Below are 25,502 nucleotides of genomic sequence, written 5' to 3' on the forward strand. Positions count from 1 at the left end.
TCTTGTCCTGCGGCTACGTGTGAAGAAGGCTGACACCGGCCTCCGTTACGTGCATCCGGCCCTGCGGCACCGAGCAGTAGCCTAGCATGTAGCGCGCCTTCAAAGGCAGCCACTACCTACTGTAGTGTTTTCAAGCGTTGTAAAGGAGACACTCGAAGCGGGAAAATTTCGCCACCAAATGAGGACCGCAGCGTACGAGGGAATTTAAACTCGTTTTCAGCTCGCTTCGGCGCTCCCGAAGCAGCCGACGCGGCCGCTATGTCCACATGATCCCTCCTAGCACGTCACGCCGACGGTGGCGCCAGCTTTTCCAGTGGTGGATCTCGAGGCCAATATCGCGACGACGCCAGCCCGTCCTGTGCGCAGACCTCCACTCTAGCGCACCTACTCTGGGAGTGCTGGTCGAGATAACCCAAGTTCAGCGAGGAGAAGTGGGACTCGCTTCTGCGTAGCCCAGCTCTAGGCAAGCAAATGGTGGCTGCCCGGCGTGTCCGCGACTGCGCCGGAGGGCTAGACCTGCCGGGGACAAAGTGGGACTAGCCGGGTGCGCGACGAGTTCGCGTCCTCGCTGGACCTCCAATAAAGTTGTTTCACACACTTGTCAGCCTCGCCGTTCTCGCTGTCGCACGCACGGAGCGCCTTTCGAACGTTATTGCCATCGAAATTTGGTGCGATGCCAATGTCGTGTGTCGCTTACGGCTGCACCTCCCGTGACCATCCCAGCAGGACAATGCAGTTTTTTTTTCGATTTCCGTCGGTAAAACGCGATCGACAGCACCCTTCAGCCTGGATTAGGGTTTTGAAGCGGCGAGATGCGCAAGTACATCCATGGCAGCACTTTGGACAGGTACGTAATGGCATATGTAGTTTACCTCTATGGTTTTGTCGTTACTGAACCATCTGAATAATCTCGACAAAGAGGGAAATGTATTTTTGAGCTAGCGAAACAAATGATCTCTGAGCTCGCACGAGCCGGCTGAGTGAAACGCGAAGCGCTTTCTTCTTGACTTTTTTGCTATCGTCTATGTGCGTCGGCCGCATGAACGCCGTCATTTAGCAACTTCGCACAGTGCACACTTACAGCTTTATAAACGCTTATGGAAAGCTTGTGATGTAATAGAGTTTTAGAATAGGGTCCCCAATTCTTTTGGAGCCCCAAAGACACACCGTCGAAGACACTCCGCATGTGCGAGACGCAAACTGCGTTTGGGTTTGCGTTGGGAACGCTATTTCACCGATTTAGCGGGAGCCCAAATTGCGACTCCAAAAGCTTTGCGTCAGAAACATGGCGGCACCCATCGAAGCGACGGCTCTAACCTAGCACCAAACTGGGTTCGATTGGTGGTAACGCGTGAAGTTCGCAAGCTAGAAGAAGTGACTGCCGTTATCGCTTTCTCTCAGCTAGCGTGTGTTATGAAGATTGATTCATTAGACGCCGCTGATACCGAATTCGATTGTGGATTTCATGGCTCGTGGGCCACGGCTGAGTTTGGCTGGTGAAGGCACGTAAAATTGGTTTACTCAAAACTAAGCGCAACTAATTGTTTGCTGCTTACAGAATTACCCCTAAATTGTAATTAAACGCGAATACACGCAAGTCAAAATTACTATTCCTAACATAAAATTGTATATTATATTTAATTATTTCTAATAGCTTTTCTTCGACGTCGTAGTGGCGCTGTCAGCGCAAGACGCTATCCGCAAACGCAAAGCCCTATTTTAAAACTCTGCGCTCCTGCGTGCCCCAACGCGAACACCCGCCTAGCTCTTTGGAGCCTCAAACTATTGGGGCCCCTATTCTAAAACTCTGTATTAAGTCGGAGCCAAGCGCGCCTGCACCGTCGGTCCGTCGTGGGAAACAACCTGCATGGTGGAAGTAGCTGATGGTGCTAATTAGCAATCGTTCTTGTTGTGGTAACGTCAGTGTTGTAGGCACTAATTAAAGTAATATTTGCTTGAAGGAGCTTATGTCCTTTAGCGATTCGTGATGTAGTAAGGTATGTACTAAGGCTCATTTTCCCGTGCGGCGTCTTCTGGAGTCGAGTGGCGCGTCTTGTTGTGTAACTGACACACTTCAGGGACGCTTTCGTTGTCACCCAGACATCTGCACTTATATACCGACGCTGTTTGTGTACACGGACGAGTTCAAAAAGAAGAAAAAGGACGCGGTCGACTGCTATGTTAGCGCCGCGGCGCGTTCTAAGAGGAATACAGGTGCCCCACAACCAGAGGTATCACCGATTCTGGGCATTCTGACTATTTTTTGTCATTTTTGTAGATGTGCACACACTTTATGTGAGCAAATAACGTATGAAAATTGGTATTTTGTTGGCCTTCCCAATGCCTGTGCATGTATGTACGCCTAGCACTATGGCACTCCATAAAGCCAGACATGCATTGGTAAAGATGATATTTGACGTAAGGGGTACCTGCAAGGAATTAAGCCTGAAAAGCTTCAATTCTTTTTATTAATACTTCCTGCAAAACAAACCGCTAGAAATGTTAGTCTTTCTGTTTGACTGTTTAAAATAACATACAAGAGAAAATATATTTATACGCGGATGTGACGCCTGATTTTTGAAACTGTCACGTGCTTTCTACGGTGCATGTTTTCCCTCCCCAGGTTAACCAATGTACAAAATATTTTGCACACGTACAAGCTATTGCACCTGAAGCAGTCACCTACTTTCTGATAGCCCACACCTGGAAACAGTTTCTTGGCAATTCTCGCCAACACATAAAGCACTCACAAGAAGGGCCAACTATAATAAAGTGTCCATCGCAGGGCCGTCAGACTCGCCCTTGTGGTTTCAATGAAAGATCAAATCTACCAAAGCGGTTCTCGACCTCCCTGGCGACAGCCAAGCATAGCCTGTCATTTCCCCTCTTCGCCACCACCTGGACACACAATGGCAACTTCTCCGCTGACAGCATTACGGGGCACACTGATACGGGCACCTTGAACAAGCTAAACAGTGCCGTCATGCCCGCCGAATCAAAGAATAGCAAGTCCTGATTCTGGAACGGGGCAGCGCTGGTGGCCGCGGGGAGGACAAGCACTCCGTTGTCTCCCAGCGCCTCCTCGAACCGGTCGCGGGCGATTTCGAAGGAGACGATGTAGTCCGCAGCCTTCTGCTTCGAAAGGAAGCGACAGAGCGGCGCCATGCTGGAGATGGCCAACGCAGCAAGTGTGTGCCGGCCGCCTCCCACTAGGTGGCGGAACAGTTCGACTAAGATAGTGAAGCCACCGGGACGGAACATCTCGGCCACAGGTCTAGGCTCTTTGATGCCAACCACGTTGAACCACATAAACATGCCGAATCGCATCTCGGGCAGATGCAGCCGATGCGCTTCGAGCCCATGCGCCCCACTCAGGTACTGGGTGACCTGTGTAGAGTACAGAGACAAGAACGCATACAAATATAATGTCACGTATTTTGATTATTACAGAAACAAAAGAGAAGATAGACCCTAAGAGAGGCACATAGTTCGGGTACACTTTGCATAACGTCTTCGAAACAAGGGTATGCCATCACACTTGCTGCAACACAGTGGTCACAAGCTGAAGCGCGCGGCGAAAGTTGAGGTGATATGTTTAATTGTAGCACAGCGCTGTGGCTTGGGGTCATTTCGGTGTCTCACACAATGTTCTGCCGCCACCTCAACTCACGTAATCAAGCAGCCGCGTCGCCAAACGCTGAGACGAAGACGTCGATGACGGAACGACGCCGTCCGGTGCGAGAGGATATTGTCTTCCCTACTTCTCACGTGCGTTGGGACATAAACACCTAGACTAGGAGAAGGCCTCGGCACTCCTCCCGTGACGTCACCACACTCAGTCCGTGCGCCTCCGCTTGAGGTGCCATCGAAAGAAATAAAAAATCACATTATTGCAGCATGTTCGAGGGTACACCTCCGGAATTTATTTGCATGCAGTATAAATTTAACACTGACATGATTTAAGGAACTAAGACAAGTTCTTTCCACGTCAAATTCGGCATTTGGAGCAAAGCTCACAATGGCCCCCATAAAACAAAATGCACCACACAATTTGGGTCTAGAAAGACGATGCGCCGGAAAAAACATCTTTCTTTTTTCAGTTTGTCACAGACATCTGTACAACTCATATCGCACATTTTATTTGGCATTGGTTTCTGCTATCACAGAAGGACTTTCGAACACACAACTCTCACATCAATAAAATATCAACGAGAAGAAAGGGGGTTAACCAAGGGGCCCGATTTTTATTAGTCATATCATAAGAAGCCAACAAGCACTGACACCAAGGACAACATAGGGGAAATTACTTGTGCTTAGTAAATTAAATAATGAAATGATAAATTATTGGAAATTAAAGTGGATGAAAAAACAACTTGCGCAGGTGGGAACCGAACCCACAACCTTCGCATTTCGCGTGCGATGTTCTACCAATTGAGCTACCGCGGCGCCGTTTTCCCATCCACTTTTTGGGGTCTTTATGTGTCCTAGTAGAACCCTGGGAGTGTTAGCCAGCGCCCCCACTCACGGACCTTGGCGGCGGACGTGGAACGTCCTTCTTGCCGCAGGCGTCACGAGAACGTGATCTTTTTGGGTGAAGGCAGCTGGTCAATAAACCCACATATGCTACCTAAAGGCATCAATGTTGCCGGATCCGGGACCCTCGTTATGTAATCAACGAGAAGAAAGGGGGTTAACCAAGGGGCCCGATACATCAACCTCCCTAGCTTAATAAGAAAAATCTGCTAACTTCACAATGCTGAATAATTTTAAAAAATTCCAGAGAAGTCAAGACAACATAACACACAGTTCATACATATTTATGTATTGTACCATACACATTCGCGAAAACAGCACACATCATTTTTATTTCAGGGTAATCAACTTTTTTATTTTTCCCATTATTATTTTCTGTGTTTATCTTGTCATTTTGAATGCTGCGTAATTCTTCAGCAGAGTTACTGCTGGATTAAGGATGTTCTTTAACATTGACTCTTGATTGGGACCAGTTGCACAAGTGCCCGACTTCACTGTCACAGAACAAATACTTCATCATACCTAGAAGTGCAGCTCTCTGATTGCTCTCTGCATGAAACGTATTCGCATATTCTTTGCCTGTAATATGTTCTAGCAGAATATTGGTGCACAGCACCACATGAGCGACTCATGGCCGTGGAAATTTCAAGCCGCCTCTGCTCATATGATCAATTAGCAGATGCTCACTGCATTCAAGCTCTCTCAGTAATTGTGAATAAATCACAGCAGTCATTGCAAGGCTGGTGCTTCAAAGCAGCATAGGCAGAGTAGCCAGTGATGTACACCAATGCCGGCATGTCTTCCCGGGGCTTCTTTAGGTCACAGCTTTTTAGCTCTATGTTACATTTGTCGATCAGCATTTCAGCCCACGTCTCTTTGCAAGTGTCACTGGATGCTGGCATATCTGGCAAGATCAGTGTGTTCTGGAGGCGGATCTTTGCCTCAGCTTCAAATACCTATGTGATCGACACATTGTAATGGGACGGTACTTAGGTACTTTAGGTATTTAGGTATATTCAGGTACTTTACAAACCGAGCTTCGAGGGGATCAGTTTGAAATTTTCCAAGGAGAACGTACGAAAAATCGAGCTCCTCCAAACAATATCTTGACACATCGATCAAGGCGTGTGCGTTGATCAATATCTTGGCACCTCGATCAAGGCGTATGCCTTCAAAGCCGGAGAGCTGAGTGGGTCTCGTTTGTCAGCGCATCTGTATGCACACCTACTTTTCCAGTCGTCGAGCCAGGTAACAAACGTGTCGAGGAACTGCAGCTGCTCACCATTGATTTAACGTACTGGCTTTTGCCACACATCTCTCATTATGTGTCCCTTGACGGAGTCTTGACGCTGACGATGCTCCACCATCGCACATTTAGGTCAATGATATCTGCAGTACCATCTGAAAGCGTAAGATGCGGGGTTTCGCCTCTTATCCTCAAAGCCGTTAAAACAAAAGGGTTAAAAATTTGCAGAGAAAGTTTCATGTTCTGCCTCTCAATATTTGTGGAATTTAATGCTTTATACGTTCGCCCAAAAGCCACTTTCACAGTATTAATTCGTTTGTTCAGCCTCATGAAACTTTCTGAGGGATGTGAATGAAGCACCCTCCATGTTCTTACTTTTTGTGGTTCCACAAGGAAAAGGTGGGTAATATTGACATTTGTAAGGATTTTTCGGTTTAGCCAATTGTTTCTGATACATTTCAGCAAATTCGCAGAGTCAACAGTATGAAAGAGTGGCTGCTGTGGATTAGGTGGATGGGGGTAAACAATTTCGAGCTTCTGGGCCTCATTGAACATAGCCATCACTTTCCGGTTAATGGAATTATTGTCTGTGATGACTGCAACGACATCAAGGTTCGCTTCTTCAAGTCTCAAGACTACTTTTTTTTTACAGTTTCATGCAGTTCCTCCGCAGTAATTCTTCACACTGGAAGGATGTGTGCAACATCTTTGAACGGTGACAGGAGAGACTGCATCATAAATACATGCGCTCTTTTAGCAGGTTCAGAACAGTTTGCAGCAGCCCAGGTTATGCTGCCACCCTCGTATCCAAAGAACTGCTGTAAGTGTATTTCATCATTTCTTTCATGTACTTTCAGCAGACTTGCTCTCCTTTTCATATATCTTAGGAAGCCCTCTCCATTTTGTTCCTTTAAAAGACTAACATCATGTGCACCACAGACGCTTGATTGTCTCAGTATGAGGCAACACTAGCTTTCTACTTCTCAAAAACTTGTAGCCATGCGGTGAAATAGTGTACAAAATGCTGTACAACACCAAAAGTTACGCAGAGTACCGAACAGCATTATTCCTCATGATGAGATGACACTGTTCTTTGAGGAACATCACAGCGCCCACCTTTTCGTCCTCTACAAGGTCTCCACTTGAAATGTCGTCAAGGAGTGATATCACCAATTTCAGTGCAGCCTTTCGTTTGTCCACTTGTTGTGGTTCTTTAGTGCAGCGGTCCTCGACATTAGCCAAGAGCTGGACAAGCACGCGGACTTCGTGGATATGATCCAGGATCTCAAAATACTTGTTAGATGTAAGACGAGCACCTCTCCAAAACACACGCACAGACATATCCGACGACACAGTCACTGACACCAAAATATCGGCAGCATCTGTTGTCACTTTGATGTGAGCAAAGATCATGCAGCTGTCGCAAGGTACCGCTGTCCAAAACCTTTTCTCACCTAGCTTGTGCAGGCGTGTCTTGGAGGCTGTTAACTTTGTTTTCTCGTTACTCATTCTCGTGCGCTAAAGCTGACTGATTTAAGCCGCTTTGAAACTGTTCGTTCTCCACACGTCTTCACTTTGCATCAGGGTCTTCTCTCGACTGGCGAGAATCCGAAACATATTGCGGGCAGTCGTGAAAGGTCGTTGGGATGACATCAGGCGTTAGCCGCGTGAGCTTCATTTGAATCTCGATGGTCCGTCCGTCGCATTCCGTGTATTTTGATGTTGTACGTAGGTGCTCGGTCTTGAAATGCCGTTCACAAACCTGCGAAACAACCAGCGCCATCGCATTATGAACAGGCCTTGACGCCTGCAAAACTGTGGCACACGCTTACAGATCTAAGCGCGAGATCTGTGAAAAGCGCATTTTACTGGCCCATGAGCCATTCAACGAATGAATACACACACACCATCGCAAACGCACGCGAGCCCACGTGGTTGACACGTGTAAATAGATGGTCACTTGAAACCGTATTTATATAACAATGGAATATCGTAGTTTGCACTAATACACTTTCATTGTACATTGTCTATATGAATCATCACTGCACGAATTGAAAAGCGAGAAAACACTTACCAGCGGATCTTTCAGTTTTCCAATGCCGACATCGTCACGTCGTACTGCCCGTTGCCATTTTTTCCTTCGTTCGGAATCACTTGGGAACCCAAACAGCCTGACCTTTGGCCCGTTGTCGTATTTTCCTCTACAGTTTTGCATATAACATCGGCCCATGACATTGAACAGACCGTACGTGTACACAGAGGAAATGCAAAGAAGCGAACCACCTGCAGCGATGTCCTCCTGCGGTGTCTCGACGGCGCAGGTTATGCGCGTCACGTGCGTCGCGTAGCACCTGGAACCTAGCGCCATCTGGTGCTCAAAGGCGACACCACGCACAGTGGAACGGCTAGGGCAGAGTGAGGTGACTTCAGAGGATAGGTGAGGGCGAGTGCGGAGGCCTTCTCCTACTCTCGGTGGTTCTGGTTGGGAACGACGGCGGAAAATTGCTCACATCACCGAGTCAGCTGACACCTCATCATCACCACCATGAAAAGATATTAGAAGAATACGAGAGTCACTGTCCTACCTGCGGTGAGCGTGTCAGCAAAAAATAATCGCCAAAATATGCGAGTTTTGGAAGTAAACGAATGAAGTCACGCAAGACGCTGAGAGATTGCCGCCACTTGTGCCGTTTCTCTCCGCAGTAGCTGAAAAAATTCGAAAGCCTAGAAAGAAAGTGCCTAAATGAGCGTACTGAGACCGGGGAGACCGTGAAGAGCGTTGTGAGAGAGGGGAGTTAATGTCGCGCCTGCATTAAAGATGGCGCTGGTTGTTTTCGTTGCTGCGGAAGCGCCTGGGGTAACTGAAATACTCTCTCGCGGGTTAGCGCCTTGATAGCATCTGCAAGGGAAAGTCACGGGCGCCTGAATCACCACGCGCCTCAATCTCAAGCGGCCGTGGTGAATATATGAAAGCTTCATGGTTATATTGCGCTCAGTTTTACACAGACGATGTTAAGGAAGGACAGGACGTGGACGGACGTAGCGCAAACTACCGTCCACGTCCTGTCCTTCCTTAACATCGTCTGTGTAAAACTGAACGCAATATAACCATGAACGTTCACCAACCAGCCCCCTTCATTGCTTTACTAAATATGAAAGCTTCTGCGGTAACCCTCGTGGTTGTGCTAGCAGTACCAGCCAACAAAGCGGATAGGTACGCGTATATTCAAAACATTGAGCAAAGGTTTGCCAGCACCGGGTTCGAAACGAACTTTAGTCACTGGTTAGGTGCCACTCTTCCATGAGCCTATCTGACACGAACGTATGTCACTGGGCATGGTGTGGATATTTGATACTAGGTATGTGCCGCTCATCAATCAGTCACTGACGCAACGTGGGTCACTGGTCATGTGCCACTCTTCAGTGAACCTAACACCAACGTATGTCACTGGGCATGTTGCACTGGATATTTGATACTAGGTATGTGCCGCTGATCAATGAGTCATTGACGCCGACATCGATAACTGGTTAGGTGCCACTCTTCAATGAGACTATTTTACACCAACGTATGTCACTGGGCATGTGGCACTGGCTATGTGAAACTAGGTATAGGCCGGTCATAGATGAATCACTGACGCCGACATCGGTCACTGGTTATGCGAAACTCTTCAATGAACCTATCTGGCAAAAATATGTCACTGGCCATGTGGCAGTGGACATGTGACACTAGGTATTTTCCGCTCATAAACGAGTTACTGATGCCGACATCGGTCACTGGTCGTGCCACACCTACCTGGCACCAATGTATATGTCACTGGGCTGGCATTGGATATGTGGCACTAGGTATGTGCCGCTTATCAATGAGTCATTGGTGCCGACGTGGGTCACTGGATATGCGACACTAGATATGTGCCACTTATCATGAGTCAGTGACGCCAACGTGGTCACTGCATATGTGACACTAGGTATGCGCCGCTTATCAATGAGTCATTGACGCCGACATGGGTCACTGGATATGCAACACTAGGTATGTACTACTTATCTATGAGTCATTGGCGCCAACGTGGATCACTGGATGTGTACTAGGTATGTGCCGCTTATCAATGAGCCATTGACGCCAACGTAAGTCACTCGATATGTAACACTAGGTATGTGCGGCTTATCAATGAGTCATTGGCGCCGACGTGGTCACTGGATATGTGCCACTAGGTATGTGCCACTAGGTATGTGCCGCTTATGAGTCGTTGATGCCAACGTGGGTCACTGGATATGTGACACTAGGTATATGCCTCGTATCAATGTGTCACTGGCGCCGACGTGGGTAACTGGAAATGTGACACTAGATATGTGCCGTTTATCAATGAGTCAGTGACGCCAACGTGGGTCACTGGATATGTCACACTAGCTATGTGTCGCTTATCACTGAGTCATCGACGAAAACATGGGTCACTGGATATGTAACACTAGGTATGTACTACTTATCTATGAGTCATTGACACCAACGTGGATCACTGGATGTGTACTAGGTATGTGCGGCTTATCAATGAGTCATTGGCGCCGACGTGGTCACTGGCTATGTGCCACTAGGTATGTGCCGCGTAGCAATGTGTCACTGGCACCGACGTGGGTCACTGGATATGTGACACTAGATATGTGCAGCTTATCAATGAGTCATTGGCGCAGACGTGGTCACTGGATATGTGACACTAGATAGGTGCCGTTTATCATTGAGTCAGTGACGCCAACGTGGGTCGCTGGATATGTCACATTAGGTATGTGCCGCGTATCTATGTGTCACTGGCGCCGAATGGGTAACTGGAAATGTGGCACTAGATATGTGCCGTTTATCAATGAGTCAGTGACGCCAACGTGGGTCACTGGATATGTCACACTAGGTATGTGTCGCTTATCACTGAGTCATCGACGAAAACATGGGTCACTGGATATGTAACACTAGGTATGTACTACTTATCTATGAGTCATTGACGCCAACGTGGATCACTGCATGTGTACTAGGTATGTGCCGCTTATCAATGAGTCATTGGCGCCGACGTGGTCACTGGATATGTGCCACTAGGTATGTGCCGCGTATCAATGTGTCACTGGCGCCGGTGGGTCACTGGATATGCAACACTAGGCATGTACTACTTATCTATGAGTCATTGACGCCAACGCGGATCACTGGATGTGTACTATGTATGTGCCGCTTATCAATGAGCTATTGACGCCAACGTGAGTCACTCGATATGTAACACTAGGTATGTGCGGCTTATCATGAGTCGTTGACGCCAACGTGGGTCACTGGATATGTCACACTAGGTATGTGCCGCGTATCAATGTGTCACTAGCGCCGACGTGGGTCACTGGATATGTGACACTAGATATGTGCCGCTTATCAATGACTCAGTGACGCCAACGTGGTCACTGCTTATGTGACACTAGGTATGCGCCACTTATTAGTGAGTCATTGGTACCGACATGGGTCACTGGATATGCAACACTAGGTATGTACTACTTATCTATGAGTCATTGACGCCCACGTGAGTCACTCGATATGTAACACTAGGTATGTGCGGCTTATCAATGAGTCATTGGCGCCGACGTGGTCACTGGATATGTGCCACTAGGTATGTGCCGCTTATCAATGAGTCAGTGACGCCGACGTGGGTCACTGGATATGTGACACTAGGTATGTGCCTCTTATCAATGAGTCAGTGACGCCAACGTGGTCACTGCATATGTGACACTAGATATGTGCCGCTTATCAATGACTCAGTGACGCCAACGTGGTCACTGCTTATGTGACACTGGGTATGCGCCACTTATTAGGGAGTCATTGGCACCGACATGGGTCACTGGATATGCAACACTAGGTATGTACTACTTATCTATGAGTCATTGACACCAACGTGGATCACTGGATGTGTACTAGGTATGTGCCGCTTATCAATGAGCCATTGACGCCAACGTGAGTCGCTCGATATGTAACACTAGGTATGTGCAGCTTATCAATGAGTCATTGGCGCCGACGTGGTCACTGGATATGTGCCAATAGGTATGTGCCGCTTATCAATGAGTCAGTGACGCCGACGTGGGTCACTGGATATGTGACACTAGGTATGTGCCTCTTATCAATGAGTCAGTGAGGCCAATGTGGTCATTGCATATGTGACACTAGTTATGTGCCGCTTATCAATGAGTCAGTGACGCCGACGCGGGTCACTGGATATGTCACACTAGGTATGTGTCGCTTATCACTGAGTAATTGCCGCCAACGTGGATCACTGAATATGTAACACTGGGTATGTGCCGCTTATCAATGAGTCATTGGCGCCGACGTGGGTCACTGGATATGTCACACTAGGCATGTGTCTCTTATCACTGAGTCATTGCCACCAACGTGGATCACTGGATCTGTAACACTGGGTATGTGCCGCTTATCAATGAGTCATTGCCGCCAACGTGGATCACTGGATCTGTAACACTGGGTATGTGCCGCTTATCAATGAGTCAGTGACGCCAACGTGGGTCACTGGATATGTCACACTAGGTATGTGTCGCTTATCACTGAGTCATCGCCGCCAACGTGGATCACTGGATATGTCACACTAGGTATGTGTCGCTTATCAACCCGCCGTGGTTGCTCAGTGGCTATGGTGTTGGGCTGCTGAGCACGAGGTCGCCGGATCGAATCCCGGCCACGGCGGCCGCATTTCGATGGGGGCGAAATGCGAAAACACCCGTGTACTTAGATTTAGGTGCACGTTACCCAAGTGGTCAAAATTTCCGGAGTCCCCCACTACGGCGTGCCTCATAATCAGAAAGTGGTTTTGGCACGTAAAACCCCATAATTAATGAATTTGTCGCTTATCACTGAGTCATTGCCTCCAACGTCGATCACTGGATATGTCACACTAGGTATGTGTCGCTTATCACTGAGTCATTGCCGCCAACGTGGATCACTGGATATGTGACACTAGGTATGTGCCGCTTATCAATGAGTCATTGGCGCCGACATGGGTCACTGGATATGTGCCACTCTTCAAGGACACAGAAACATTTCCTAAAATTTATCTGGTGCTAAGCCGAATCAATCCCACACCATAAGCAACCAGACAGAATATATATTTACATAGAAGCTACCCACGAACGTCGCGGCGTGGCCGCCAAATTTCACTTGCTGCGTGTCCGTAGGGAAGTGCGAGTGAAGGTGAGCCCAGCTGCATAATCTCCGCATAGATGACGTGCTTCGGTAGTGGAAATAGGGTGTCGCTGCGTTGCTTCAATGCAAATCGCATTCACCTTGATATTTAGCTTGAGATGAGCTCTACCGTAATTTTTTACTTGGTTCCAACGCCGTTCTCATTCAACTGTAGATGTCAACGTTCGCGGATTCACTGAGCAAATACACAACGCGATGCGCCAAGATTGCCCATAGGAGCGTGCCCATGAGGAGCGTGTCCTGCATGCGTTGTTCGCCAATTAATTAGGTGCTTGATTAAGGTAGTCGTTTCCTGCTGAACTCGTTTTTTAGATGCTGGGAACTTTTTTAGGTTGCCTAGAATTTTTCGAGGTTTCGTTCAGTACCACTTCAGGTTCTCAGTTTTCCGCATGAGCAGGTAAGAACTTCTCACGATCACTTGGTAGTCTCAAGATGTGTCGAAGAATCAGGAAGGGGGGCGGGGGCTATTGCCACGTAAAAGCAGTCTTTAGACGATATCCACGGCGTACACACAGACTTAAACACGTAGTGCCTGGCGGACATCGCAAGGCACCAACCACACTAGGCGTGCTTCAATGAATGTCCGCCAGGGGGCGATTCCGCTCGATATCGAGGCATATGCCCATCGAAACAGAACACCCTTGTCATTTGCTTTCTAATGGCATGTTCAAAGTTACATGGTGCAGATTTTATGAAAGAACTGACCCGTCTAACTGCTTGGCGAGCCTCAGACGTCACACGGCTGATGTAAAGGCTTTCTTCTGTATCCATGTAATACAGCTTCAGCGTCTTCAGATTCACCTGAAGAGGAAAAAAATGTTGTTTGCATTTCTGCGGTGCAGCGATCTATTTTTCATTAAGTACGGCACCCCGGTGAAGCAATAGCGCATTCCTGTATAAAAGCAACACGCGTCAATCTTATCAGTAATCACGAGGAAATGTATAGAAATGAACTGCGTTTGCTTTAGCAAGTTCTCCGCATTGGTGTTCTCATTGTCTTGAAATCATGGGGTTGAACATTTTCACCGTGCCTCAAGATTTGCATCTTGAAGGCTGCTTCTTTAAGTTGACCTAATCGATATATTTGGATAAATTAGTTGCCGGGAGGAAACGAAAACTAGCTACGCTAATATCGTACTCGTTCCTCTACCTATAAAATAAAGCACCTTTTTGGGGTCATTTATAAACTATTTTTTTTTCGATACGCAATCTTATCTTCTTTCTTTTTTTGTCCCCTCTACATAAATCTTTGCGTTCGATCAGCACTTTTCTAAAGCTTCTAGTAGACAGCCAGAGGTATACAGAAGTTACCTTGCTGAAAAAAAACAGCAAATTGCATTATCTTCTTGCTCATAGTAGTTTCAAAGAGTTACTGTTCGGGTAAGTATGTTTTTTTTTCATACAAAACCTTGGCTCATTTGCGTTCGGCGTTCATCCCGTAAAGAATAACAATGAATTAAAGCACAAAAATTTTTCTCCACTTGCCTGCATGATCGATCATCGTTCTTTCATTGCTTTGAAGTAGCTGGCTTGTTTCATAGTAAACTCTAGCAAAAATATTTGTATACCTTAACACACTGACAACTGCGTGTATTTCTTCTACGAAATGAGGCTGCGTATTGTTCGCATTGAATGCTCACCATTGTGTACATTATGTGCTCAATAACTGTGACTCGTTCACTCGCTCTACAACAGCACCCCATAAAATCGTACACACCTGTTCATTTAGTCTAAGCCCGCTGGTCGCACTTCCTGCCAGGACGTTGAGCATCAGCGGCAAATCCTCCGCGAACCTGGCCATGGGACCCACGCAGTTGAACTCCTCCAGATTTTCTCCAACATCTGGCAGCAGGCCAGTGTTGGGCACCGCTCCTGAGGTTGACGTGAGAAAGGCCAGAGGTCAGCATAACAACGGTAGCGCCATCATCGCCTCCATCTAAGCCCAATTTTGGCAAATGCAAAGTATTGCCTCTAACAGCGAAAGCGGGATTGGAGGAAGCTCAGGGCTGGATTGCGAGCACGAGAAAACATTAAAGTGGCGAAGAAGTTGTAGATGTATGGTATCTTATACAATCAACCCCTTCACTAACGAAAGATGTATTCGTTTTCAGGGTCATTTTAATTGAAACCTTCTTGTGCCACAAACGTTTGCCGAAACCTGTACACACCGGCGTTCTTGCCCACGGGCGCCGTCAAAATGTCGTAGGTGAGGTTTGGAATTTAATACAATACCACTTCGCGCTCATGAAGACGGTGTCATAGTCCATTTACTATCATGGTGGGCCGAACAAAAGAGATTACTGAGTTCATAAATTCGGAAAGCTCGACGTATAGTTTTCACCGGCTGTTGGCTTGTGGCTGAAAACCCCGCAGTAGGCGGCTGGTACTCGCACGCTTCCAGCGATGTCTGTGCCTAGGCCAATCAGTGAGCCAGCTGCAGCCAGGAGGCTTCCCTCTCCACCTGCGAAGGATGGAAAAAAATGTTTTTGTAAATCTGGTAGGCCGTGTATCGGGGACGCAGCCGCAGTTGGGTGCATGAAACGTCATCTGTGTGCATGCTTCAGAGGGTGCATGGGGGCTATATGTGGTAGAGAAATGACGTAACCAAGTAGACAACTTACACTTTTACGCATTAAAATGCTTACATGCTCAACTTATGCTACAGGCCCTTACAAAATAACTGTGCAAACGTGCTCACACCCTATCCCCAGTGGGCCCTTTTGTTTTGCAGAGGGCGTTTGGGCAATAGGGGGGAACACAGCGGCGTCATAAACGAGCAAGCGTGCAATATCACCAATTGGAAGCCTTTTAACTCCTGATTAGCAGCACTATGAGTTAGATGGATTATGCAAATATGGAAGAACCAGCTCTATAAAACGCGACAGCTTACTCGTTTCACGCCAGTTTACCGGCTTCCACAGGTGGCCAGGCTACCGGTGGCACGCATGGGTCAGGTTGACTTTCTTTGGTTAATCGGCCAAAGGTCAGGGCTCGTTCTCGTGAACCCAGCTCTCTCTCACGCCACTTTATGCTACTCGGCATGTGCCATTGCTCATTTGCCGCTTTTGAAGGAACCTCCTTAACGTCAACTGATGTCCCTGGGTGTTATTGTGCCTGGCAGCTGTTCTGGACAAAAGGTGCTTCACAGCGAGCTTGCAGCTACGGAATGCCATCCTCGCATCATAGTTTTTTCGACGCCAAAGTGCTGGTGACGTAACCACTGCCAACTCAAGATAATTGACAGCGACTGCGTGCCGCGACCCAGAGCTGACACCTTGATCGTCACACCTGGTGTGACAACCCGGAGCTGACGAACGAGAAGAGTTCTGAAACCTGAAACTGCAGTGGGTACTCAGCGATGTGCGTCTCAAAACGGCAACGCGGCAACGCCATGGCCGGGATTGGCGTTGCCAATCCGGCCATGGCGGCCGCATTTCAATGGGGGTGAAATGCGAAAACACCGATGTACTTAGATTTAAGTGCACGATAAGGAACCCCACGTCGTCCAAATTTCCGGAGTCCCCCAATACAGCGTTCCTCATAATCAGATCGTTGTTTTGGCAAGTGAAACCCTGTAATTTCATTATAATTAAAGCACCATCGCCTCCCTGTGCAACGACGGGGCCGTGCGCAGACTATGACAGGAAGACAGAGAACCTGCCTTTAAGGTGGAAACAACCGTCACATTCTTTGGATGCGGTGGCGGCAGTCAGGACGAAAATCACTACAAACTGGCCCTTACCGAGAGCCTACTAATTGCTGCAATGAGTCAACGCTGACAACTTCCGTGGAAGAGTGCCGAACCCGGTTTCCGCTGAAATTGCCTCTTTATTGAATCGAGGGCCAGACGAAGATTGGATACCAGAGGTGGAGTCCGGCGGTGTGGTGCGTTACCATAGGTGGGGGTTTTGTCGACTATGCGACAATCTATTGGCCGATAGAAGGACATTCGATTCCCAAGTTGAGCGAAAGATGGAAATCAAGCGCTTAAATAGCGGAGCTTGAGTGTTGTAGGGGTGTGCTCGGACATGTAAAGACTTTCGCATGTAGTGCACTCCGAGAATCATGGAGCCATTCTTGCAAACCATCATCATGTAAACTTGTACACAAAACTTTATTTTCTCATCGCTCGGACGTCGTCCTAGACCTGTCTTTCGACCGGCACCAGGCACGTAACCAGCGCGGAACCTTCTAGATCACTCGGACCCAGAACATCCCAACAATGTGTGACAGGGTATGCGCTGTAAGAGTAGGGGTTGGGCATGAAATAAGTCGTAGCTGGCCGATGCCGTCGTCCAACTCATCCACGCTGAGGACGTTGTTCAAGGGAGGGACTTGTTCTCGTCGAGAACGAGGAATATGAGATTTATTTACAATATCTACGTGAAAGGTGGAGAACGTTGCATTTCATCAGTTTAGCATGACTGAAAGAGAATGCACACTGAAAAGCCGACAACGGCTGCTTAAAAACACTGTGTCCTCCCTAGATCCCTAGGTGAGGGAAAACTGCCGTTCAACCTTCGACCAATGGGAGCGTCCAAAGTCATTGCTGTCGACCCGCCTTTGAGGGGGAGGGCTCACACACTTCCGCACTCTGGTTTCACTGAACACACCAAGGTGAGAGGGTTCTTGAAAACAGGGGTCTTGATCCGAGCAGGCGCCTCTTGATCCCAGAGCTCACCCCGCAGTCAGTAGCCGCCGTATTCTTGCTTCGATCAACACTTGGAACAAACACTTGCTTGGATCAAGTGTTTTTTGTGTAACCGTTCCCAATTTGTTTATGCTAACGAATACTTCTCTTCCACTGGTCGAATAACCTCCGGTGTACCGCAAGGCTCGGTTCTAGGACCATTATTATTTTTAATTTATATTAATGACCTCCCAGACCAAATTAAATTATCAATGAGGTTATTCGCCGATGACTGTGTTCTCTATCGTGTCATTTCTAACTCTGGCGACTGCCATACTCTTCAATCAGACATTGGCATAGTAACATCATGGTGTGCTAGATCCTAAATGAAGCTCAATTCTAATAAATGTAAGGTGATGCGTGTGTCCCGTGCTGTAGGAAATACCACCCTTCCTACGTACAATATTAACAACATACCTGTAGAAAATGTATCATCATACAAATATCTTGGTATCTACATTACACACAATCTCACATGGAAAATTCATATAAATTACATTTACGGTAACGCTAATCGCATTCTTGGGTTTTTACGGCGTAATTTTTCATCGGCAACTGCAGCTGTCAAGTTATTTCTGAACAAATCCTTAGTGAGGCCTAAAGTTGAATGTGCGGGCTCCATTTTCGACCCTTCTACTCTAAAGCTAAAAAACACCATCGAATCGATTCAAAACCGAGCTGCTCGTTTTATTCTTTCGAATTATTCTCGTCATGCAAGTGTCTCGTCAATGAAACTAACCCTTCACTTGCCTAACCTAGGGTTACATCGTAAATACTTTCGCCTATGCCTCTTTCACATGATTTATTACTCTAACGAAACACTTAAGGACGAACTAATCTCCCCGCCATCATACATATCGTCACGCACGGATCATCGTTTTAAGGTTGAAGTTCCAACTTGTCGCACCAACGTCCATCCATCTCTCTTGTGGCAATTACTGCGCAGGGCAGACCGGTCGCTGCCTAAACGAGGGGCTCAGAGAATATAGCAACGACGTAAGAAACAGTAGAGATGGTTGGCTAGCATTGTACTGCATGCAGCGCGTTTCGCTGTCGTCTGGCATTTCAATGTTTCGCCGTTCTGACAAGAAATAAGGGCTCAAAATAGGGCTATATATGAATCTGCAAAACTTAATTCTCTTGCTTCTCAGTGTGTCAGCATCCCTTCCGTATCTGTGACCCCCCCGCAAAAAAAAAACCATTTACTTGTTTTAAATGCTAATTAGTCCGCGCTTGGATGGCACTTGAGTGTCACGTGTATGAATATATACTCTCGTATGTTTCAAAGAAATAATTTGTTGAAGTTAGCGCCCGTATTGTACCCTCCGCCTGTCCTTGGGTTCGCTTTTTTTTTTGCACTTCACTTCCCTTATGCCGAACCAACAAGGATGAATTTTTACCCATTTTGTGCAGAAACCATTTCCTTTTTCAGCATGTGGTGTTCACGCTGCGCTGCAGCAATCTTTACGAACCTTCATGTCTGCCATCACGATCAGGTTATGGCAGACAATCGCTGACGGGTGAATTAACGGGAACGTCATTAACATGCATTGAATTATCTGGTGAACGGAAACACATGTCACCGCCATATCCGGATAACATCACTGCTGGCGGTTAACTTGACACATCAATGTTCTCGCGCTGAGGGCGCGACGAAACCCTTAATATTCGTATTATCCTTTCACATAAGGAAAACGCATGACCTTTTTTAAGTATTCCTGCACTCATGGACTGCGTTGCGCTGCGACGGATGAACGGAGGCTAAGCGAAGCACGCACCGCTGCTTCCACCGGGGCTTCGGCGCGTGTCGTGCGGGTTCCGCGTGCAGCCGTCCACCAGGTTCTGCGAGTCGCCCCACATGCACAGTTCGGGCACGTTGGTCAGCGCCAGCGGGAAGGCGCCGGCTGCCCGGAGCAACGCCACGCTCGGGGCGTCCTCCTCGGCCCGCCGCCCGCGCCAGAAAAGGGAGCCCGCGTCCTGTCGCAAACCTGCAAGGCGACGACATTCCTACTTGTCAAATCCCGGTGTCACACAATTACCTAACAGGAAGCAGCTGTGTGCAAAAAGAAATCGGAGTTTCGCCCGGACTGCCAAGCACTATCAGCGATAGCCAGATTTAACGGTGCGCTTGAACCGCGTACGCAGGTGCGCAAGAACTTATCGCACCATCACAACCTCTAACACGCTGCGTAGGGCATGTAAAGGCATCGCACGGGCGCCGCGCTGCACTGTCCGCAAAGAGTGGCGTCATTGGAATTAACATCACTTTCAGAATGTGAGCACTGAAAAGGTTTTTCCACTTTTTGATAGGATCAGAAAATGTAAAGCAAGAAGCACGCGCTGTCAACGAAATTTTTAATGCCATTTTCTTTCCGCGCAACAACTGCAAACCATTCTGCGAAATAATCAGCCTGTGCATTTTAGTAATTTATTTTTATTTACTGACCGGTGACGTTAATTAGCGATATGGCATAGCAATTGGCGTCATTTTGGTTACTTCAAATTTGCTTCGAAAATAGCCTTCTAGAACGCGCTCTATTATTTAAACGCTTTATGCGAGCGGCCGAAATCGGCGGTATGACGCGCAGGCACCACGATGGAGCAATGGTTGACTTCGTAAGAGTCACAGATATGTGCTCACAGAATGCGTGTTGTTGTCGTTGTTTTTGTTTTCAATTTTTTACGAAACCGATTTGAATCTGTCCTAACGCTCTGTGTTCCGCACTTTCGCTAAGCTTGCACTATTACCCGCCGGGGTGGGTAATGGCGCTGCTGGTCCCGATGTGGCAGGATGAAACCCTGGCCGCTGCGGCAGCATTTCGATGGGGGCGAAGTGCAAAAAAAAAAACGCTTCTGTAAAACTTACTTTACATTAGATTTTCTTGAAACACTATAATATATGCTAGTGTGGCGTGAATCATTTGCACAAACATACCTCTCGCGTTTGTCTAGGATACGTGTGAATTTGATCAAATTAATGTTAATACGTTTGATTGGTGGACATACTAAAATTTTAGAAGATTTAGATCGCGGCATGTGCATAATGCGACAGATCGTTTGGACGAGGGCGCATAACACGGAAGTGGCTGGGCTGGTTCACGCGAGCCTGAACAAGCTGCTTTTCATACGCATGGGTTTTGGACAAATCAGCAATGTGAAGAGCCCTCACTTAGCCCAAGGGACGGAAGCGTGTTATTTGACCTGCCGACAAAAGTCACGCAATTACCATCGTATTGACATGCGACCTTGTGCATCAGAAGTGCCGAAAACTGAAGAAAAAGGTGCATGGCCAACGAAGCTGTGCAGCACACGACAAAGAGCTGACACAGAATTTTGAACAAATGTACAACTTAATTATTTTCATCGGTGGTCATCGGGACCAAAGGTACACATCCACATTTATTTTTAAGTGTCCGCGTTCACTCGGGTTGTAAATTCGTTATATAAATTAGTTTTTTTTGATCCGCGATATATAGAGGTAATGAATTTGAGAGCAGTATCGCAGCACCGACTGGTTCACTGGACGACTGCCGATCAGCGCCTTCGCAGAGGGAAGGGAAGTATGGGAACGCTAGCATGATGACCGGCATTGCAGTGAGCTCTGGAAGACGACCCCGACGACGAGCGGGGAATAAGTGGCACGAGCCGTTGCTGCTGATGATGTTTTTTGCTCACACAGAGTTGTCGACGGACACGAAAAATGCACAGAACTATAGCCATTGACAGCTTCGCCGGAAAAATTATGATGGATAATGTGAACCAAGTAAGTGCCTTTGTGTGCTAGCAAACTCATGGGGCTTGTGTTCTTTCGAATCGCGCAGCATTTGGAACTTTACTATATCCGGATAAACGCTGAATTTCAGCCATCATTGTCCGTTATGTAAAAGCAGAATAGTAAAGTAAGAGGCCGCAACAAACTGCTGGTAAATCCACTGTTTATTCCTCACTCACATGGAGCCTAGACAAACGTGAGACGTGTGTATAGATGATGTACGCCATACTAGCGTGTATTAAGGGAGAATGCGGGTAAGGCGGGACAAGGAAATTCATGACGACGAGCAAAACGATAAGGTAAAAGCGGGCCACCAACGTTTCGACAAGTTGACTTGGTTTTTTCAAGGCAAGATATGCTTCCTTCCGGACAGTTTAAGGGTAGGCTTCTTCTATAGGGGAGAGAGGGGTTAAGCCGAGTGGGTGAGGCAACGATCAAAGGTGTGCTAGCGGCGAGGGGGTAGAATTGAAAAGAAAGGAGTGCTATGGAGACGGCCGGTGACAAGGCCATTTTAGCCGGCCGTGTGCTTTTTCGTTGAAGGGGCCTGGATGATGAGGGGGGTGGGGGGGGGGGGCAGATTATCTTCTTCACTGGAGGTCAGAGAGCTATCGTCTCAATGAAAGAGATTATAAAAACGGTGGAAAGTGGCACTCGTGGAAAAAGAAAGGTTACTAAAATGCAATAAATATATAAATAAAAGAATAAAGAAAGGAAGGAAAGAAAAAGGAAAGGCAGAAAAAAGAAACACTGAGCAACCGAATGGCAGATAACTAAATGCTCTTGTCTATAGCTTGAAATTTAGCGTAGCGAATATATTCTACAGCTCTTTTTGAAAAGTTTATGTTTCGCAAATGACTAACTTGAAGTAATAGTGACTCAGAAGCTTTAGCGACGATTTCAGCTACTTCTCAGCAAAATATTGCGAAAATTTTGCTACTTTTTCGTGTCAATTAAGCGACACAATTCTAAAGTGCATGGCAACACTGCCAATAAATCAGCCAAGAACATAACGTCTGGTTTCAGCGATATTGGCTGCTTATAACTCCAATCTTGCATACGGCACGCACGTTTCAGGCGCTTGCTACAGCGCTTGCGTATAAGTTGGATTCAGATTCTACAGCTTGATTTTAACTCATATAGTTTGCTTAATTTCGGCGAGTGTTCTTCAAATGGCCCTACAAGTGCTTGTCTCGAAGCTCCACCGGTCCTCTCCAGTCACCATGAGCTGTGCCAAACATGTATATGAGTTCACACGCCACGACTTGTAATCATAGTTTGGTGTTCGGCATGGATACGTCTCACAAATATTCTATATTCATACACTTTGCAATAAATGACTCACCTTTGCAGATAAAACACTGACAACTGAAATTTCACTTTCGGTGCAAGGAGTGCAGGTTTATGTGTCCTGCTCGCATGTCTTGTCAAGCTAGGTAGGTAAGAGCAGTGTATAAAACAATATACATAATAAAGTACACACATCCTTAGTATGTTTTATATGTGAAATCCCACTTTTTACACGCAGTATCTGGTCGTGATAAAGAAGCGGCTATACAAAATTTTCAATTAAGGTAACACTATAGCGATGACACGCTAAAATAAGTGATTTCAAGTGAACTACTTGGCACTAGACAGGTACAATGCTACATTGCACGCCCTCTTTCGAAGTGAAATACAGCTGAGAAGATGAACGATACTGACCAGCATCAGTATTGTTCTATTCGACAATGAGCATTTTCTTGCTTATGTTATTTCCTTTGAGTGAGACGTTCGAACGCCCGTCCCCAAATGTCCGACGGATGTGCCTTGCAATGATCGTGTGTATCGTTAGGAGTTGTCCACTGGATGCGATTTAGCATGGAAGCTTGGGGTTGCTGGTGATACATTGGAAAAAGGACACAGCGCAAGAAAGACAGGGGCACGATAGTGCGATGTAGGTGGGTCGCTCTCTCGTGCCCCTGTCTTTTATTGCGGTGTGTCCTTTGTCCATTGGATGGCCTGGGAACATACAAGAAGTGAAAAGGGGAACCAGTGCGCTTTCGAAGGTGTTAGCATGGGCGATAGCATAGCCTTTCAACGTAGCGATGCCACCAATGTTTCATTTGCTTTTATAGCACGTCTGGCCTCGAATGAAGAAGAGATTCATGATAACCCCGCCATCCCTTCACAAGGTCTCTATATGATTTAATGTTGCCGGCATAGCGTGCCAGGCAACCCACGAATAACCTTTGATGGCAATGCTGTTCTTGGCAGTGAACGGCAGCCCCAACAACGGCTTTTCTTTGCTCATTTGGCTGACGCTCATTTTTCCCGATGCCACCAGTCGGTCGACCTCCTTGGCGTCTTCGAGCGCTTCCTCAAACCGCTCCTCGACCACAGCGTTGATGACGGGCTGCACGTCCCGGATGCGCTTGATGTAGGCCGAGACGAGGTCGACGCTTTTGACCTGCGAGAATAAGGAAACGGCGTGTGAGGCAATAGCTCCCACAGCTTGTTCGTTGCTTTGCTTTCATTTTTGAGTCAGACGACAATACCAAAAATAAATTTGTCTAGTCCACGAAGCTGCATCGAAGGCACGAATGTGGGATAGTGCATCAAATGACATCCCTAATTCTCTATACATATCACTCAGACAACAAAAGTGGTAGGATTAAAATTTACAGTGAATTCGGGAGTGGAGGAGAGTAGAAGTACAGAAGCAATGACAGGTAAAGTATACGGTGTAATCAAGATATATGCTTATATATACATATTTCATAGGTGCAAATACCTATATGTGCATAAAATAAGTATTGAAAACCAAGACTTAAGACTTATTTCACTAAAATGATGAAAAATAAGTGAAAACTCACAAGGTCTTTTATGTTATCCCTAAGACGACTTGAAGGGGAAAGCCCAAGTGCCGATGAATTTAGGGCGGACACACGACGCACACGTCCCCCTTAATTCGCTTAGTGCACTTCGCTTAGCCATCCCTCTTAATTCCAAAGATCGAGGGCTCGACTGCCACCCATGATCAATAGGGTGTCCCAAAAGAGATACGGAATGAAAGAAGAAGACACTCTGAAGCTAGTCAACAGCCTAATTGGCAGCCGAGTCACGTACTCCCTGCCGTACCACGTGACGACCAAGGCAGAAAGACAGCAAGCAGACACCATCCTCAGGAAGGCGTACAAGACGGCTCTGTGTCTACCGAGAAACACGTCGAACGAGAAGTTGCTCCAGCTGGGCGTCAGCAACACCTTCAGCGAGCTCGCCGAGGCTCTGCTGGGTACGCAAACCGCGAGACTCAGAGGCAACCCTACGGGACGAGCGCTCCTGAGGAGGTTGGGTCGGGATATGAGCGGACTGACAGACAGATACACGGACGTACCGGACCACCTCAGAAAAACCATTAATGTGGGACCATTGCCAAAAAATATGGATCCCAACTTACACGAAAACAGGCGAAAAGCTAGGGCCGAATATGTTGAGAGAACGCTAGCCCAGCTAGACAATACAGTATACACGGACGCCGCCGTATATCCACACGGAAGAGAACGCGTGGCCGCGACGGTAGTGGTTAATAGGGAAGGAAACCCGATCACGTATGCCACAGCAAAGGTCGCTGGCACAGCGGAGGCCGAGGAGATTGCCGTAGCGCTGGCGGCAGCGGAAGGTTATAGAACAGGCCGATCTCTCAACATACTGACGGACTCAAAAGAGGTGTGCAGAAACTACACGAGAGGCAGAATCAGCAAAACTGCCCTCAGAATACTCAGCGGAGCCACCTCCGCCGAGAAGGAAAAGCCCCGACACAAACTAATCTGGATCCCGGGTCACGTAGGCATAGTGGGGAACGAAAGGGCAGACAGCCTAGCTCGAGGTGAAGCGTTCCGAGCTGGGTGGTCGAATGCCCCGGAGACCCACCTACAGGCTTGCGAGGGGGGATGCGCAGAGACCCTGAACTTACATAGAGGAACTAGAATTAGATATCCGCCACCACACAGACCTCTCAAAGGAGGAAGCGACCAGCTGGCGCAGACTACAGACAAACTCC

At 47.4% G+C, this 25,502-nt stretch overlaps 1 protein-coding gene across 1 annotated transcript in view; it reads right to left on the minus strand.

Annotated features, from left to right (window-relative positions):
- Positions 1 to 2,449: 2,449 nt before the first annotated feature.
- The window catches only part of LOC135919470 (fatty-acid amide hydrolase 2-like), a 37,340-nt gene continuing 14,287 nt past the window's right edge, over positions 2,450 to 25,502 (minus strand). The window contains exons 2-7 of the mRNA XM_065453308.1: positions 23,690 to 23,909; positions 19,470 to 19,679; positions 15,343 to 15,462; positions 14,719 to 14,873; positions 13,707 to 13,802; positions 2,450 to 3,387 (exon numbers count right to left, since the gene is read on the minus strand). Coding sequence (XP_065309380.1) covers positions 2,791 to 3,387; positions 13,707 to 13,802; positions 14,719 to 14,873; positions 15,343 to 15,462; positions 19,470 to 19,679; positions 23,690 to 23,909 — 1,398 coding nt within the window. The 3' untranslated portion in view covers positions 2,450 to 2,790. The remainder of the gene's footprint in view (positions 3,388 to 13,706; positions 13,803 to 14,718; positions 14,874 to 15,342; positions 15,463 to 19,469; positions 19,680 to 23,689; positions 23,910 to 25,502) is intronic.

Source organism: Dermacentor albipictus, chromosome 3 (genome assembly GCF_038994185.2).
Source record: "Dermacentor albipictus isolate Rhodes 1998 colony chromosome 3, USDA_Dalb.pri_finalv2, whole genome shotgun sequence".
In the NCBI taxonomy this organism is placed as follows: Eukaryota; Metazoa; Arthropoda; class Arachnida; order Ixodida; family Ixodidae; genus Dermacentor; species Dermacentor albipictus.